Source organism: Mustela lutreola, chromosome 2, assembly GCF_030435805.1.
Source record: "Mustela lutreola isolate mMusLut2 chromosome 2, mMusLut2.pri, whole genome shotgun sequence".
In the NCBI taxonomy this organism is placed as follows: Eukaryota; Metazoa; Chordata; class Mammalia; order Carnivora; family Mustelidae; genus Mustela; species Mustela lutreola.
Genome location: NC_081291.1, coordinates 101,739,524 through 101,757,498, shown reverse-complemented (window position 1 = coordinate 101,757,498; position 17,975 = coordinate 101,739,524). Strand labels below are relative to the sequence as shown.

Here is a 17,975-nt window from a genome sequence, read left to right as displayed (position 1 = left end):
GGAATCTGGGATGGGGGAACAGGGTGGGTGGTGAGAAAGGCACCTGTCGTGATAAGCATCGGGAAGGGAAGGGAAGTGTTGAATCACTGTATTGTACACCAGAACTAATACTGTATGGTATGTTAACTTATTGGAATTAAAATTTAAAAACTTAAAAAAAAAAAACCTACTATACCAAAAAAACAAAAACAACAATAAAAACTATACCATCTCAGATTTATTATAGCACTTTTTGCATAACTACCTGAAACATTGCATAATTGGTTTTGTCAATTATAATAGTTTTGATGCAAGAAGATAAACTATTAATTTTTAAAATCTCATGTTTATAAGAAACGTGTGAACTCTTACGTCAAACTACCTTATTCAATATTCTCTAAAAAAAGGTTTCTGATCACCAATTTCTAACGTGGTGGTGGGGAGGTTCCCACACCTCCAACAATTCCCTGGGTACCAGCTGACTATCCTACAATTGAACTCAATTCTGACACTGCCTATTCAGGTTGTTACCTTTGCTTCTGACTCACCAGCTATAAATCAAAGTTTCCTACCACCCCCTCCTTGGGTTCAATTAATTTGCTAAAGGGGCTCACAGAAATCATGACGCCAGTTTATTCCTTAAATTACTGGTTTTATGTTTTGTTTTGTTTTGTTTTTTACAAAAGATATTAAAGGGTTTGGATCAATAGCCAGATGAAGAGGTAAATAGGAAGAGATATGTAAGAAGGGGCATGAAACTTCTATACCCTCTCCAAACACACCACTCTCCCTGCATTTCCATTTATTCACCAACCTGGAAGCTCTCCAAAGCCTGCTTTTTGGGTTTTTATGGAGACATCATACGTAGGCATGATTGATTAAATCATTGGCCATTGGTGCAGCCACTAGCTCCTCCCCCATCCTAGGAGTGTGGGACCAAAATTTCCAACCCCCCAATCACAGGGATGGTTCTTCTAACAACAGTCCCCATCCTTTGGTGACCTAGGGACATTCCAAAATCCACCTAATTAACATAACAAAAGACATCTTTTCTTCTTCGTCTTTTTTTTTTTTTTTTTTTTTTGAGGGTGTCTCTCATTTTAGCAGATTTCAGGGATTTTAGTTCTGTGCTAGAAATGAGAAGGAGGACCAAATACAAATTTCTTATAAGTCACAATGTCATAGTCCACCCCTGGTCTTCAAACGATTGTTATAATGTGAGTATTATAGCAAAACAGTAGTAAAAGTTAAAAGAAGTTGGCACATTACTAGAACCCCATTTCAGTTATTAACTATCCAGTCCATCATCATTATATGAAAATGTATCTCAGGTTTGTAGGCTTCCATTTGATCTTGCCAGGTTCCAAAAGTAAGAGGGGTGTCAGCAATATATGGCTTCACCTTTTCAGGTATCTAACATAATTGAGCTAAGAGACAATATAATCTCTTGCTTAGAGCTTCTTTTGAGGTGTTAATATTGGATTTTCTTCATTATATAATCTACTTACTTATTTCTTTACCCATAGCTACTATTTTTCCTTCTATGCTTTTAACCTTTGTGTTATAATTCTGAAGGGCCTGATGGGTCAGGATGTGCCTTCACCCCATCTGGCATGATTATAGTTTCTTACTTAGGAATCACTATTTCCATCCCTTATACTTGTAGTCCTGGGCCTGTGACCCATGCATCAGCTAAGAGGAAAAAAGTTGAGGTGATGTGAAGAAGAGTGTATACCAGCATCTTCCCCATCCTTACTTTCCCAGATCCAAACAGAGAACTATATCCTGTGGGGACACACCTTTAGCCCCACTCATGTTCATGTTGAATGGGAGCACATACTCATGAAGACTTACCTATACACCAGCCTTGCTTCCTTTATCTCCCTCCATTTCAGCTGCCCATTCCAATTCTCTATCAAACTAGTACTGAGGATATCTCTTTGCCCCTCATTGAGCATTATGGGCTATCAAGTGTGTTCTTTGGTCTGAAGAAATGTTGGTCAACCATCAAAACTGGTGCAGTATCTTCTGTTCTGGTTCTTTTATAGCACTCATAACATTTGTATCTATACTCAGGAAAGCAAAGCATGGTCCAGAGTCAATGTCTGTTCCTATCTGGACCCATTTGTACCTCTCCAAGGGTACTAGCATTAGTATCACCTACCAGCTATATTCCTGTCCTTCCTTCTGGGGAATCTGCCAAATAACCATCTGTAGTCTCTGACTCTCTCATTGACAGAATAGTTTGTTTTAGCCTTCTGTGCCTCAGAGGGTACAAGAGGAATATGTCTAGATTCAGCCCATTTCTGCATTACTACAGCAAACCCTGTGCTCATTCCCCTCATTCATGGGCCTTCATTCATGGGCTCAGGTAACCATCTCAAAGGGGCATGCAGAGACATCTGCTTGATAATTCTAGTCACCTTCCAAACCTGGAAGGGAGTTCTTGTGAAGGGCATTAATGTGTCCTACTTTAATGCACCCCTTCAAATTTCCATAGGACTGTGTTCTGTAGGAGCATCCGTTTAGCAGGCTAGGTCGCCATTGTCATCCTGACTGACATTTTGGCCATGCTATCAGGCATTATTCATGAGCCAGTGGAAACCCAAATATAGGGCCTTTTCCCAGCTGTTCAATTCTTTCATCACTGCTAGGAAAATAGCATGCAATTCAGTACACCGAGATGATCTGTTTCTATCTTCTTTGAATAGGATGATGGCTTTCCAAAACAGGGTATTGTCCATTCACTTTGGAACTGCCATCCACAAACCTAGCAGCTTTTTGTCAGTCATGAGCTGTTTATAGAGCACTGTCAGTGACAATAGAATCCAGCAGCAACTCCTCACACAATGCCAGAGTCAAGCCTAAGAGAAAAGAGGCTCCCTGCTCTTGAATATCTCTTTTTCGCGTTCTCCAGGCAGCATGATCCTGTATAACATGTTTCCATTTTATTATGGAACTCTACTGGGCATTGCCAACTCCGTTAGAGCATTTCTCAGATATTACCTGTGTTGGGTAGGTATTTCAGGTTTCAAGGTCATGGTATATCCATTAGTCATAAGAATAACTTTAATTAATAATAACAGATAGCAAGGGCGTAAATACCCTTAAATGGAAATTCTCTTGTTTAAAGTCCCTGTAGCCATTGTTGACACATGCACCCAAGCTCTTGTCATTAGCCCCAGTCTCCAGATAGGGCTATTGCACAAAGAATATGTCGCTACCAACACTCAAGCTTCATTCCACACTGTGTGGGCTCAGGCAAACTTACTGGTTTGCACAGAGCATTTAACATTGGTTGAAGGGTGGGACTTAACATGCCTTTTGTGTTTTACAGTACTAATTATGGGACATGTTCCTCTGTTACACATAATATCCATCCCTAAAATTCAATCAGGTAAAGACCCAACCACTTCATCTAAAGCCTGTTCAAACATATCAATTCTCCTACAGACCTTTTCTTTCATTCTGCCAACTCTCACATTTCTAACTATAACCTCCATTAGGACTTCATCAATGTGTTTTGGTTTTATAAAACTAGATAGGTTGAGGAAGTGTTCCCCAGGCAGATGTAATACCATTACCATAAAATATTCAGTTAAAGACAATATGACTTCTTTTTCTTTTTTTGTGAAGATTTTTTTTGTGAAAGAGGGCACATGTGCTCACCTGAGGACCAGTGTCGGGAGGGGCAAAAGGAGAGGGAGAAGCAGATTCCCTGCTGAGCAGGGAGCCAGGACTTGATCCCAGGACCCCAGGATTATGATCTGAGCCAAAGGCAGATACTTAAATGGATACTTGAGCTATCCATGCACCCCAAGGATTTACAACTTCTTTATATAATACCTGCTTAAACATTCCAGTTTACATAATCCTATCAACCATTAAATTTTTGCAATTCTCTTATTCTACTGTAGCCCAAGTCAAGGCTTTATCAATGGGTTTTAGTACCAAGGTTCCTAGATCTCCCTCCAGGGAGTCCTGGGAACTTCTCTTTTCTACCGCCTGATAGTTTTACCCACTGTTCTCTGAAAGGCTTTGGGTTCCCAGGGAGGGGTTGAGCCAAGGGACCCCAGCTCTTTTATCAGTCTTTAACTTGATTAATCTGTGGGGCTTGATCCCAGGACCCTGAGATCATGACCTGAGCTGAAGGCAGAGGCTTAACCCACTGAGCCACCCAGGTGCTCCTGTTTGGGGCCCTTTAATGGGGGTTGCTTTAACCCACCCAACCTTTGGTAATACTTTATTAAAATCTTTTTTTTTTAATCCATCAATACCCATTTTATTCATCACATTTCTTAATAACCATCTAAAACTTTCCATCCTGCTGGTGTGAGTCCTGAGACTCATTCCTTTCTGTTTCCTCTTTCCCTTGCTCCTATCAATATTTGCTTCACATTCACCTTATTTCTTAACCTTTTAAAAATTTCCACCTTGTTGGGAAGTTTCTTGACCTCCCCCTGACTTTTCCCATTCTCTTGTCAATAAACGTAATGTTTTTATTACCATCTGTAAAGCCTATGAGAGGAAGCTGAGAAGGCAAATTTCCTGAGGCTTTCCAAACTGTCCTTCAGTTTTGCAACAGTAAGGTTATATGGGGTACCTGTGTGAAATGGGCTACCTTAAACCAGAGCATTTACTATGACCTGAGTAATGGTTAGATTTCAGCAGGTAAATATCTCAGTTATAAAGCAGTCCCATATGGACTGTGAAGCATGTAAAGCATATGAAGAATATAAACTGTTTTATCTGGGGTGTTCCAGTTGGCATTTATAAGAGAAGAGGGACAGTCCCCCTTTCAGTGTAAACGGACTTTATAATGGTTTTTATCCAATACACCAGACTAGCTGTTCCCATAGGAATAAACTCCCATGTGTCTGGATCACATACACTCAACTTGAATTGTACCATAGTGAGCTCTGGGTCCTACATCAACCCTCTGCTCTTCCATTCTGGAGCATCCCAAACCAAACACTCCTAAATTACTCTCATAATCCATTTTGGTGGTTCTCTGCATTACTGATGCAGAGTTGATGATACTGATCCACAAAATAAAACAACTCTATCATACTATACCTCCTGGTTTTGATAGTTTCTAGGTATTTCACTCCCACGTTGATTACCTTACTGGTGACCAGAGGTCTTAGGGTTGTTTCATGTTGCCCCTGAACAGTTGACTTGAGGCTCAGACCAACTCAGATCAGAGTTTTGTTCACCAATAATTCCCAGACCTATCACTTTACTTTTATTTAGCTACCGCAGATAACAGTAACCAAGAGATTGTATGCTTAGTGTGCTTACTACTTTTCATGTACTTATATATCCAGTGAGCCAACTCCTCAGGAGTTAGGTCTGCCATTTCTAAATTGCATTAGTAAATTTTACCCTTAGTAACTGTAGTGTAGGTACAGTTTCATATATGGGTCACTAGGTAGCCATCCAGAGATCAAAGCATCATCATCCCCCATCCTTTTATCCTTTCTCTTTATAAACCATGTGTTTCTGTGAGCCAGACCCTTCTAGTAAGACCCACTTCTCTGACACCAAGTAAAATAGTTCTGAGACCAATTCCGATGTGTTTGTAGGGTTTCTCCCATATCATCAAGACATGCTGGAAACACTAGCTGGGTTTCCTACAATTCAGCCCTGGTGATAGCATCAGATTCCACAGGTTAAGGGTCAGTGCCACAGTAGTGCCTGCTATTTTGAGGCCAGCTGCAAGCCCAAGTTAACACTTGTGCTTCTGACCAACTGACTATAGACTAGATATTCCAAGGATCCCTCTCCCTCCAAGGACATCTGACAAGGATGTCAGATGTAAGTTCTAAGTCCAGGTTCTTACCTCTATTTCTGACTGACTATAAATGAGAGGTTCTTGTGACCTCCTCCCCTTTCAGATTCAATTAATCAGATGGAGGGGAGCTTCCATGCTCAGTCTAAGCATATTACTCTTGCCAGCACCTCTGTGTTCATCAGCCTCAAAGCTCTCCAATCCCTGTCTTTTGGGGATTTTATGGAATCTTCATTGCATAGGCACGTTTGATTAAATCATTGGTCATAGGTGATAATTCAACATCCAGGCACCTCCTAGCAGGTCAAGGGGTCAGGCTGAAAGTTCCAACCCTCCAATCACAGGATTGGTTCCTCTGGTAGCCAACTCCCATCCTTAGGTAACCTAGGGGCATTTCTAAAGTCACCTCATTAACATGACAAAAGATGCCTTTATCTCACAGTTTAGGAAGTTTCCAAGGTTTTAGAAGTTCTGTGATAGAAATGGGGATGAAGGCCAAATTTATATTTCTTATTACAATTCACAATATCACTCTTCCGTATCAAACTACATTCTTAAAGTACAGAAGAAGTAATTGAGTCATGTAATTGCCAGAATTATGAAAAGGGCTTAAGTTTCCTTATTCTAATTGAGTTTTGATCTGCTAGATCACCTAGTGTTAGAAACTACAGGAGATAAACCATAAGAGACTCTTAATCATAGGAAATAACTGGGGCTTGCTGGGGAGTTGGGAATAGGGTAACTGAGTGATGGATATCAAGGAAGTCACGTGATGTAATGAGCACTGGTATTTTATATATAAGACTGATGAATCACTGAACTCTACCTCTGAAACTAATAATATAGTGTATGTTAATTAACTGAATTTAAATTTTAAGAAAAGGAAATAAAAGTCATGTGCACACGCACACACGAAACTACAGGTCTTCTAATCTGGCAGGGAAGTTAAAATTAGCAGTCAAATGGTTTGTTGGATGGCCCTGTTGGCAGGCCCTCATCCTGAGGGCAAAGCCTAGAGGCTCTCTAAAATTTTGGGTATAAAGTTTTAATGGTATCACTTCTTATGATGTTGAAAGAACTTTTAAAAACCTAAAACTTATATAGGCCCATCTTTATTACAGTAGCTTAGCCAAAATCAGCCTTTGTGGAGAAGATTTCATCTATATTTTCAGAAGTATGGCTTTAATTATCTCTGAGAGGCACTTGGATTTCAAGGCTATTTCAGAACCAGATCAGCAGGAGTGCTGTAATGGAAAAGTCATAAGTTTTATTTTTTTAAAAACTGCTCTCACTCGTACCAAAAATGAGTCCCTGTACAATTTACAGTTACACTTTTGTTCTCCTCTCCTGGGAAGACCACTGAATTAGTATTAAGTGAAAAGGAGTGAGATTAGAAATGAGCATTTTCCCCTTTTAACTTAAGTGTGTACCAATGTCTTTGAACCCATTTAGGTGGCGTGCTGGTTACTAGATCCAGATTCTAAGGAGCCAACTCTTCACAGCATAGTTTCCAGTTTTCTTCCTCATGAGCTTCCCCTCCTGGAAGAGATAGAGACTGGACAAGGCATTCAGAGTCTGGGGCTGAATGTCAGCACTGAGCATTCTGGGAGATACAGAGCATCTGTAGAGTCCATTCTCACCTTCAATGCTATGAATCAACTCAATTCTTTGTTGAAGAAGGAAAACCTTCAAGGTAAAAACAACCTTTGCTGACATTTTCATGCTGTTACAGACGGTGACAGTTCTGTGTTTAGCCACTTTTGATCACGGGTCTTTATCACTCTTTATCACACTTCTAACGCAAACTTTATTTTTGGGTTTTCTAGGACAGGGTCAACAAACTTTCTGTAGAGGCCCAGGCAGTCTTAATCATAAATATTCAACTCTGCCATAATAGCACAAAAGCAGCCATAGGCAATATGAAAGTAACTGTTCCAATAAAACTTTATTTATATAAACAGGCATCTGGCCCTGGTTTGGCACTAGTTTGCAGACCTCAGACTCTATTGTAATGAAGAAAATTCGTGGCATTTTATCATTTATTGCTAATTTTATATTTGAACTTTATCCAACGATTTTTTTTCACACTTAAAACTTAATCTGTTATGGAATCTAAAAAGTGACGTATTTTCTTTTTAGAACTATAAATCATTATTTCTTTAGCAAAGAATATTCATGTGAATTTTTATGTCATGATAAATAGCATGGGCTTATTGTGCAGTCTCTTGGCCCAGAGTGAGTACCTTGACTTCAGAGAGCATATCGTATGCTTATGGTAGAAATGATGAAGTGGAACAAAGTTGACTTCATTGTGAGAAGATTTAAACTGTGATTTTATTGCCTGATTAATAAATACTAGAAATAACAGATTGATGAATTTTCACAGACCAGGTTAAATCTGGGCTGTATTACTTATTAGTGAGAGGCCTTGGGCAAGCTACTGACACTCTTTAAATCTATTTCTTATAATGTTATAAATATTAAATGAGAGAGAACTTAATTCAGTGTTTGCCAGATTAGGTGCTTATTACTGTGTTAGATGATGATGATATGGTGATGATGATTTTTTATGACTAGTATAAGGTCTCCCTGCTGTTAGTGATGTTCTCCCCAGCATCACTGGGGTAGAATAATATAAAGATCAAACTGACTTGTTTGTTCATAGGAGACTTGCTTAAGCGGTGTTAATTAGCAGCTCTTGAACATACACCGAAATGTTTCAAACTCAGCTTCTCTAATGTAGGCAGGCCAAGGAGTTGGAGTATATGGTACGTATGCCACAAGACTGCTTCTACATTCATGGGTGATAAAGCTGAATGAACACAGCTCTCTTTCCCTCAGTCAGCTTTGCCCTTAGAATCTAACATTTGGAATACTGTTATGCTGAAAAGAAATAAATAATTAAAAAAAAAAAAGAATCTAACATTTGGTGCTGGTGATATGGATTAGTCTGTAACTTTTTATGAACATTTGTTGCCCATTAACAAAATTAAAAGCTTTCAATATCTTTGGGAGGGAACTTTTCCACTCTTAAAGACAATTTTTCATCTATAGGAAAAGGAAATTATGGTTTTCCTTTCCAGAAAAGTATAAGAAACAATCTAGATTTGGTATTTTTAACTTTTACAATTCCAGTGTGCCTTGAAAGCACCTTTTTTAATGCAAATAATCAAAAGTGAGTGACCAGGGGGCACCTGGGTGGCTCAGTGGGTTAAGCCGCTGCCTTCGGCTCAGGTCATGATCTCAGGGTCCTGGGGTCGAGTCCCGCATCGGGCTCTCTGCTCAGCAGGGAGCCTGCTTCCCCTCTCTCTCTCTGTCTGCCTCTCCGTCTACTTGTGATTTCTCTCTATCAAATAAATAAAATCTTAAAAAAAAAAAAAAAGTGAGTGACCAGGAGTTATTAAATGCATTCTTGTACATTGCAGAGTCTTTCTTATTCAGAGTCCATAGAATAGAAGCACATTGAGATAAAGTTTTTAGAATGTAAACAACTGTCAAATTTTTTTGAAAATGATTATTTCAGGATGTCCTTGAAGGATCTCTAGAATCTTCATCTTTTTCTTTTCTCATTTCTTGCCTGTTGGGTGGGTATGTTCTAGCAGCTGACTTCTCCCACTCTGAGCTGATTTTTGTTTGGGTGTGACTCAATTTTAATAACAGTGTGACTTTGCTCAATGTGACTTAGGACCAAATATCCTGTTCTCGTTACATGGCTCAGTTAGGTCCTTTCTAGAGTGGTTTGAACATAGATGATTTTCTAGAGATGAAGTGAGTTGGTTTCTGTCTTTTTTAAAGTGGATCTCAACTATACAGATTTGTATTTGTCATAATCTTTCTTTCATGTACACTATCATCATTGATCGTCTTATTTTTTTAAAATATGTAATATCTGTTAATTCACACTTTTAATAATAGACATTTGTGTCTACCTATTGTGGTCCTCCTTTCTTGCACATCCCAAATTTTATGTTTATCATTCCCTTTTTATTTTAAATTTTATTTATTTTTTAATTAAAAAAATTTAGCATATATATACTAATAAATTTTAGCATATGTGTGTGTGTGTGTATACATTTGCTAAAATATATCCAAACAATATATTATTATGTATTATTAGTTTTGCTTGTTTCTGAGCTTTATAAAACACATATCACATTGGGACTAGCTCTTCTTACCCAGTATCATCCTAGTAAGATTCATGCATGTTATTGTAAGAATCTATAATTTATTCATTTTCACTGCTGTGTCATATATCACTGGGTGAGTGTGCCAAAATTTATGTGTCCCTTTTCCTGTTGATGAATATTTGGGTTGTTTCTTTTTTTGTTTTATCTTGTTTTTGTTTTTTTGTTTTGCTATAACAAGTAGTTCTGTATACATATTCTTACACATATACAAGTTTCCTAGTACATGTAGGCAAGAATTTCTTTTGAGTGTGGAATTGCTCTTTTGAGTGTGGAATTCTTATGAATTTCCATTCATAAGAACGGAAATATTCAACTTTATAAGATTATGCTAAATTGTTTTCCAAAATAGTCTATACCTTTATTTTCTAAACAACAATGTGAAAGAAATCTTGCTGATTAATATTGTCTCAACTTTGCCAATTTATCAGCTATAAAATGGCTGTAATTTTTCTTTCTTGTGCTTTGTTTTTAGTAACAAAGTTATTCTAGTTTCATGGGATGAGTTGATAGATATAATCTCTTTTTTTCTTTTGGAGGAGGAGTTTATATATTGTAGAAATGGTGTGTTTGTTCCTTGAAATTTTGGTACCATTTATCTATAAATTGTTGCTTTGTGGAAATATTTTTAGCTAATACTTTGATTTCTTTAATAAGTGTAAGATTATTCAATTATATCTTTATGTTTTGGTAAACTCTATTTTTATTATATTATTATAATATAATATATTTTTATTATCATAAACTATATTTTTAAGAATAATCCATTTCATCTAGATTTTCAAATTTATTGTCATTAAGCTATTGCTGATTTTTTAATACATCTATGCTTTATCTGTTACATTGCCTTTTTCTTTCACCATATTTATTGTTTAATCTTACTAGAAGTTTATTCAGTTTTTCAGTCTTTCCAATGAATCAACTTTTGCCTTTGATTTTTAGTTCTGACTTTATTTTGCAGCCCCTTTTCTAAATTCATAAATATGACACTAAGCATATTAGTTTTCAAATCATTTTTTTCTTTTCTAATTGAGGTATTAAAGGCTATAAATTTCCTTCAAAGCCCTAGTTGCATAATATCTTAAAAATTTTGACCTGTAATGTTTTCATTTTATCTTAAGTACTTATTAACATTTTTTGTTATGACACTTTTGACTCCTAAGTTATTTAGAAGATTGGTTTTCAATTTCAAATATTTGGAAATGTTTTATTTGTATTTTTTAATATTCAAACTTAATTGTGTTGTGGTTAAAAAGCACGGCTACTCTTTTGAGAAGTGTCAGCAGATAGACAAATACTCTGCTTCTTAGTTCAGGAATCTTTATTCTTTGGTAAGAGCATTGGGAAATAAAAAACCTCCATTTTTAGTTCTTTATGTAAGCATGCATACCATGGAACCAGGAATATTAGAAATAATTTCAGGATGTTAACTCATTGTAGTCAGTTTAGCAAATAAGTTTGGTACTCATGCTCTTATGAAGAATAGAAGCAGAAACATTATCTTGGGAGAAATGCAGTCTCTCATAGTCCAGACTAGTTACAAGATTGTGTTTTTCTGCTCTCCATATAGACAAGGGTAGTAGTCTAGTGCTGAAGTAGAAAAGTAGGAAATACTTTTATGCCTTTCCTTGTTGGCCTGAGAGTGCTGCTCATGAGACTGGATCATGAAGAATAACTTGAGTAGCATCTCTGAATTTGCCTAGAAAAATTCCATCTGTGTTTAGGTGATGATGTTGATCTAGTCACTTTACTGGTGAATTAATGTTTTAGTTTTCTTTTTTCTTCCAGGTATTTTTTGTAAAGTGGAAATGCCCTCTCAGTACTGCTTGGCTTTGCTAGAACTAAATGGAATTGGCTTCAGTACCGCAGAATGTGAAAGTCAGAAACATGTAATGCAAGCCAAGCTGGATGCAATCGAATCTCAGGCCTATCAACTAGCTGGACACAGTTTTTCCTTCACCAGTTCAGATGACATAGCTGAGGTTGTATCACGGGAATGGGGAATTTTAGAATTAAAAATTATGTGTGTGTGTGTGTATTTCCTAAATGTGTTTGTGTAAACACCGAAGACACCAAAGAGCACAGTTCAAAAAAACTTTAGTTATCAGAGTGCTTTGGAGATAGAATATTCTAGCTTCTAATTTATAAGTTCTATCTGTGTTTACGAGATAAGAAGTTAGTAAAGAAGTCTCCTAGAATGTATGCTTCGTGAGATTTGCCTAGAACAGAGGAAAAGTAAAGTAAATACTTGTTGAACAAATGATCCATAATGATTGTTACATAACAGTGTAGTTGTTTCTCCATGAAGTTAGTAATTTCATGAACTCTCACCCCTTCCATACCCTAAAATCCCTTTTTGGACAATAAAATTAGACATTTTGCTCAGTTGTTACTGAAAAAGGAATTTGGGAATTGTTTTAAAATCTAAATAAGATTTTTATAAACTTAACATAAATTTGGACACATTTTATTCTTATTTTTATTTTCAGAGGTTGGAGTTCTATTCTTTCCTTTCCCCACCACAGTCCACAAAGGATGGTTGGGTTGTTGTGGAAGGGTTACAAATATAGGGTGGGTGCTTATACTTGATAGCCTTGAAGTTCAGGTGTATTGTAGATGAAATTCAGTAATGTAGCATGTTGTGAAGACCATAGACTTTCAGGCTAGACTTCCTGGGTTTGAATCCCATCCCCTCCACTTATTAACCCTGTAACCTGGAACAATACATCAACTCTTTGTATCTCAATTTCTACATCAGTAAACTGGGTTATGATAGGAATACCTCATAGAATTGTTGTGAGGAATAAATGATGAATATAAAACACTTAGAATAATGCCCATCTCATAGTAAATGTTCAGTAAATGTTACATAGACTCATAAAAAATGCCCTTTTTATAAAGCCACAATGTTATATGTTTTTAAAAAATGAGGAATTTTGTTTTTCCAAATAACAGGGTACATTTGTATGGAATTCAGTAGTGCTGTTTTTTTGTTTGTTTTGTATAATTTTTTCTTTTGAGTTCTTTAGCTTGGAGCTCCCCAACCAATACCTAATTGAATGCACATAAAATTACATAGGGACCTTATGAAAAACAGAGCATCTCTGGATTTCAGCACAAGTAGGCTTAGGATAAAGGCAGGAATCCGTCCCCTTGTGATTCAGATACTAACGCCATAGGCCTAGACCAAACTCTGGGCCAGAATAAAAGGCCTTTGATGTTAATGGCTTGTTCTTAGGCCTTCATTTTAAATGGAAGTTATATTTAAGGTAATCTAACAATTTCACATATTGATTAGTTAATCCTTGGTAATTTTAAGGGGAATCTTTGAATTGGGCAGGATAGTTCAAATCATCTAGAGTTGAGCTGTCCAGTACAGGAACCACTAGCCACTTATAGCTATTTAAATTTAAATTAATTGGTACACCTGGTGATGCAGTCAGTTAAGTCTCTTTGATTCAGGTCATGATACCAGGGTCCTGGGATGAGCCCCACATCAGGCTCCTTGTTTGGCAGGGTGTCTGTTTCTCCCCCTGACTCTGCTGCTCCCCATGTTTGTGCTCTGTCTCTCTCTAATAAAATAAACAAATAAAATCTTTAAAAGTAAATCAATTTAACTTAATTAAAATTAATTTAAATATATCAGTTCAGTTCCTTAGTTATGTTAGCCACATTTTAAATGTTCAATAACCACATGTGATAAGTGGCTACCATAATGGAGAGTGCAAATATAGAACAATTTCATTATTGCAGAAAGTTATTTTGGATGGTCCTGGCCTAGAGTGGGGATTGGCAGACTATAGCGTGTGGGCCAGATTTGTTCTGCCACCTTTTTTGTAAATAAAATTCATTGGAGCATAACCACACTTATTCATTTACTTACTGTCTATGGCTCTTTTTGGTCTGTAGTGGCAAAGCTGAGAAGTTGTGACAGACAGTAAAACCTGCAAAGCTGAAAATATCTGTTATCTGGCCCTTTTGGGGAAAACTTTGCCAATCTCTGGTCTAGATGGAAGCATGAATTAGAGAAAAAGAAAAATGACATTTGAGTTAGAGGACTATGGGTTCTAATTCTTAATTTTTCTACATTCATTATGGCCATGTAACTTGAAGCAAGTTTCTCCAACTGGTGTAAACTTTTCAGAAATGTCGCAGAATTTTTGTACATATGACATGAGATGACACATGTTAAAGCTCCAAGCATGATGGCTGACACATAGTAGGTGCTCAGTAAACATTAGTGCCTCTTACCCTCATCCAGTTCAACCCCCTCATTTCATAGATGTATTCATTGAGACCTGGAGAGGTAATTTATATGAAGTTTTCACAATTAATTCTGAAGGTTTCACCAAAAACAGAAATCTAAGATAAACAGCTTATAAATATTAAGGTGAGACCTTTGAGTTGTCCTAATTATGGTAGGTCTCTCTTCCTGGATTGTTGATTTATTATAACTTTAAAAATAATGTTTCTATTTCCTATTGAATTATTTGATTCTCTTTCCTTTCCTGACATTTATATACTCTTTGATATCTGTACTAGAGTTGCCTGATAAAATACAGCACATTCAGCTGAATTTGAATTTCAGATAAACAATGAACAATATTTTAATGTATAAGTATGCCCCATGCAGTTCAAAATTTGCATTACCACACAACCCTGATCCCTACACATGCAGCCCCATATAACACAATTTTGAGGAAAAATAGTTACTAACATCACTAGCAAGCCTCAGTATCATTCATACCTAAGACTCCAGTTATTCCTACTACTTAAAATTAGAACCAGATCTTTGTTTATATCATCACTGTTATTCTAGAGAATAACAAATACAGATACAGATAACACAGACCTATCTTTCCTTCTATCCCTTATCCAACTTGTGGCCAATAAAGATTCTTATATAATGCAAATGTTCTTAACTTTTAGGATTACTAAGTGGGAAAATAATCCAAGGTTCACTAAAGCCCACTCAAGGCATATGAATGAATGAATGGAAGTAGTAGATAGTATTCTGAATTGCCTGAGTTTTAAACCCTGTAAATTGAGCTAGTGATTTTAGGTGTACATGGAATATTCCTTCTGCTCCAGTACCTGGATCCTGGATGTCCTGTGTAGGCTTAGTTTCTTCAGTAGGTACTTATTAGCTCCCCTAGCTGTCATTATTGATCTCTACATTGGGTTGGCCACTTTCCCCTGACTTTTTGTGTCCAGGGTTTCATAGGGTCTAGTCTTACTGTGGTGGAAGCAAATGGCTTTTTCGATCCCTTTCTACCTCCATGTTCTCTGATTTTTGTGATCATATAATAGCAACAAAGTCTCCCATGTTGGCCCTCACTGAGGCTTAAATGACTAAGCAACCATATTGATTAGTTACCACATCAAAGAGTATTTAGGAGAGTTCACAGTCTTCAGAGAAACCTAAAGTCTCAAGGTCAGTAGCTTATTTATCACTTGTTCAGTGATAAATAAAACTTAGCCTGAGCCCTGCCCTCAACTCAGCATCCCTCCCCCCACCCCAGTAGCTCACCCCAGAACCCAAAGAGCAGGTCTGCCATACCCTTAGGCCCTAACCCTAACCCTTGGTTGGGTCTTCAGGCATCCGCCCCAGAGGCCTGGTCTTCATTCCCTCCATATGGGGGGATACAGTGTATACATTTCTGTGTTCTTTACTGTTTAAAAGCCTCTAATCAATATTAATCTTATTGTGCCTAAATTAGGTTATAGATTGCCTACTTGACATACAAATTTTCATTGTCATTATTTATTAAATGTGATAATTTATAAAAAGTTCTCCCAACCCATGTTGAATTGTATGAATCTTCTCAAATGACTTTTTAAAATGTTTTGTGAATGACAATGCTTGTGATTTGATTCTTGACTAAAGAAGCATTAATTTCTTGCAGGTTTTATTTTTGGAATTGAAGTTGCCACCAAATGGAGAAATAAAAAATCAAAGCAGCAAGAAAACTCTGGGTTCTACCAGAAGGGGGAATGACAATGGACGCAAGCTAAAGCTGGGAAAACAGTTCAGCACTAGTAAGGTGCTCTTTGGGACAGTTGCAGGGCAGAATTTTATTTACTTTTAGCATTTAGCATTTTGACTTACTTTTAGAATGAAGATGAAGTCAAGACTCAGACTTTAGAATGAAGATGAAGTCAAGACCCATTCAAATGATAGCTCATCATTTGAATGTATCCAGATAAAAACAAATTAGTTTGTGTTTTGGCTTTGTGCAAAAACTGCAGAGACATTCCATCATGGAAAATCTGGACCCAAATCTGATTTAGCAGTTGTGTCCTTCCTATCATTAAAGTGTTATAATGGTGTATGAACTCAGACCCTTAGTCACTATTTAGTTATTGACATCTGCTATTCTTGGACTTCAAGTATAATATAATTTGAATAGTATAGGAACATGAACAAAGATGTGAAAGAATTTAAAAAGAAAAAAAAGCCATTACAAATAAATATGTTTTTTCAATTATAGGGCAAAATTTATATATTTTTTTCAGTTATAGGGCAAAATTATAGGGCAAAAGTTAACATGAGTTTAAGAATCTAATCTACTAATTTCAAAGTGAAAGTGTAAATTACAATCCATGGAAACTGTATGCTTAGGAGAGAAGAGAGAAAGTGCTTATTGTTATATTTTTACTGAATGAATTTTCAGAAATAACTAGGGTAGAAAGTATCACCATAACAGTCAAGGAAAGAGCAGTCCAAGTTGCCATTTTGACCCTACTGTCATTAACTATGACTTACCTGACCTAGGGAAGTTTCCACAGTTTCATTCTGTAACAGAACTTTTTGTTTTATCTACCCCTCTAACCTCACAAGTTCCTGTTTCTTCAGTTTACCCAAACTCTGTAGCATAGAAAGTTTAGTTTTAGAGAGGAATGTCTTCTGACTTCCTTGATATGGAAATGATCACAGTATTAGGGCAAAAGGGAAAAAAATGAGAAACTTCCAATCACATGAGAATAGAGGAAGAAAATATAGACAAAGGAAAGACGATACAGATTCTTGGGTGGTGTGAGACTGGGCAATTACAGTACCTTGCTAAGTTGACATTGATTTTTTTTTTAAGGTAGATCAAAGTTGATATTATTTGGCATTAACATGTTTGCATTTTACCATCTATAGTTACTATAGTTTTATCATTATGGTGATGCAAAAACCCAAACAGTAATTTTGAGTTGTAGATATAGGAGTTAACAAATTTAGTTTTGAGATTATATTATTTACCTAAGAGAGAGTCTAGTTTGCTATGGAATTTGGACAAGAATCTGATCTTACTTCATTATATTTCTTTGGCAGGATGTTTTAAATAAATTAAAGGAATTACATCCTTTACCAGGCTTGATATTAGAGTGGAGAAGAATCACAAATGCGATTACCAAAGTGGTCTTTCCTCTGCAGCGGGAAAAGCGTCTAAATCCTTTTCTTGGAATGGAAAGAATCTATCCTGTATCACAGTCACACACTGCTACAGGTAATGAGAAATCTTAAATATGGATAATATTCGATTTTGAAAGAAAACTTTTCTTATATAATATTTGCTTTGGTGAGCAAAGAATTCAAGTGTTGATCATTGGACTCTGTGAAGTTCCATAAACATTTATGAAACACGTCCTACATCCAGAATATAGATGGATACTATTTGTAGAGATGAGATTTAGTAAGATAGAGTTTCAGCTTTCAAGTACTGTATAGAGTAACTAGAATGTCTGAGACTGTGCTCCAGATTAATATTTATTTGAGTCAGTCATCTAATTTCAGTCCAAGCCCTCTCCTGAACCTCCCAAGAGTCTCTCTGATGAATCTAGGTAATGCTGGAGGGCATCTGTGTAATAGATGAATGTCTTATTTTACTTAACCAGAAAACAGCTGTAGAATCTTTGGGGTATCTCATAGCACTTTTGGGATGGGTATGAGTAACCTAACCTAGTAAGGAAGAAAACATTCTTGTGCTAGGCAGTGCAAAGCTAAGTATCTGCCAAATGCAATGTGCATTAGA

General features: G+C 36.7%; 1 protein-coding gene across 1 annotated transcript in view; it reads left to right on the top strand.

Moving 5' to 3' along the window:
- The window catches only part of POLQ (DNA polymerase theta), a 130,902-nt gene that overhangs the window by 86,296 nt on the left and 26,631 nt on the right, over positions 1-17,975 (top strand). Inside the window, exons 19-22 of the mRNA XM_059162794.1 lie at positions 7,223-7,463; positions 11,743-11,936; positions 15,861-15,998; positions 17,276-17,450. Coding sequence (XP_059018777.1) covers positions 7,223-7,463; positions 11,743-11,936; positions 15,861-15,998; positions 17,276-17,450 — 748 coding nt within the window. The remainder of the gene's footprint in view (positions 1-7,222; positions 7,464-11,742; positions 11,937-15,860; positions 15,999-17,275; positions 17,451-17,975) is intronic.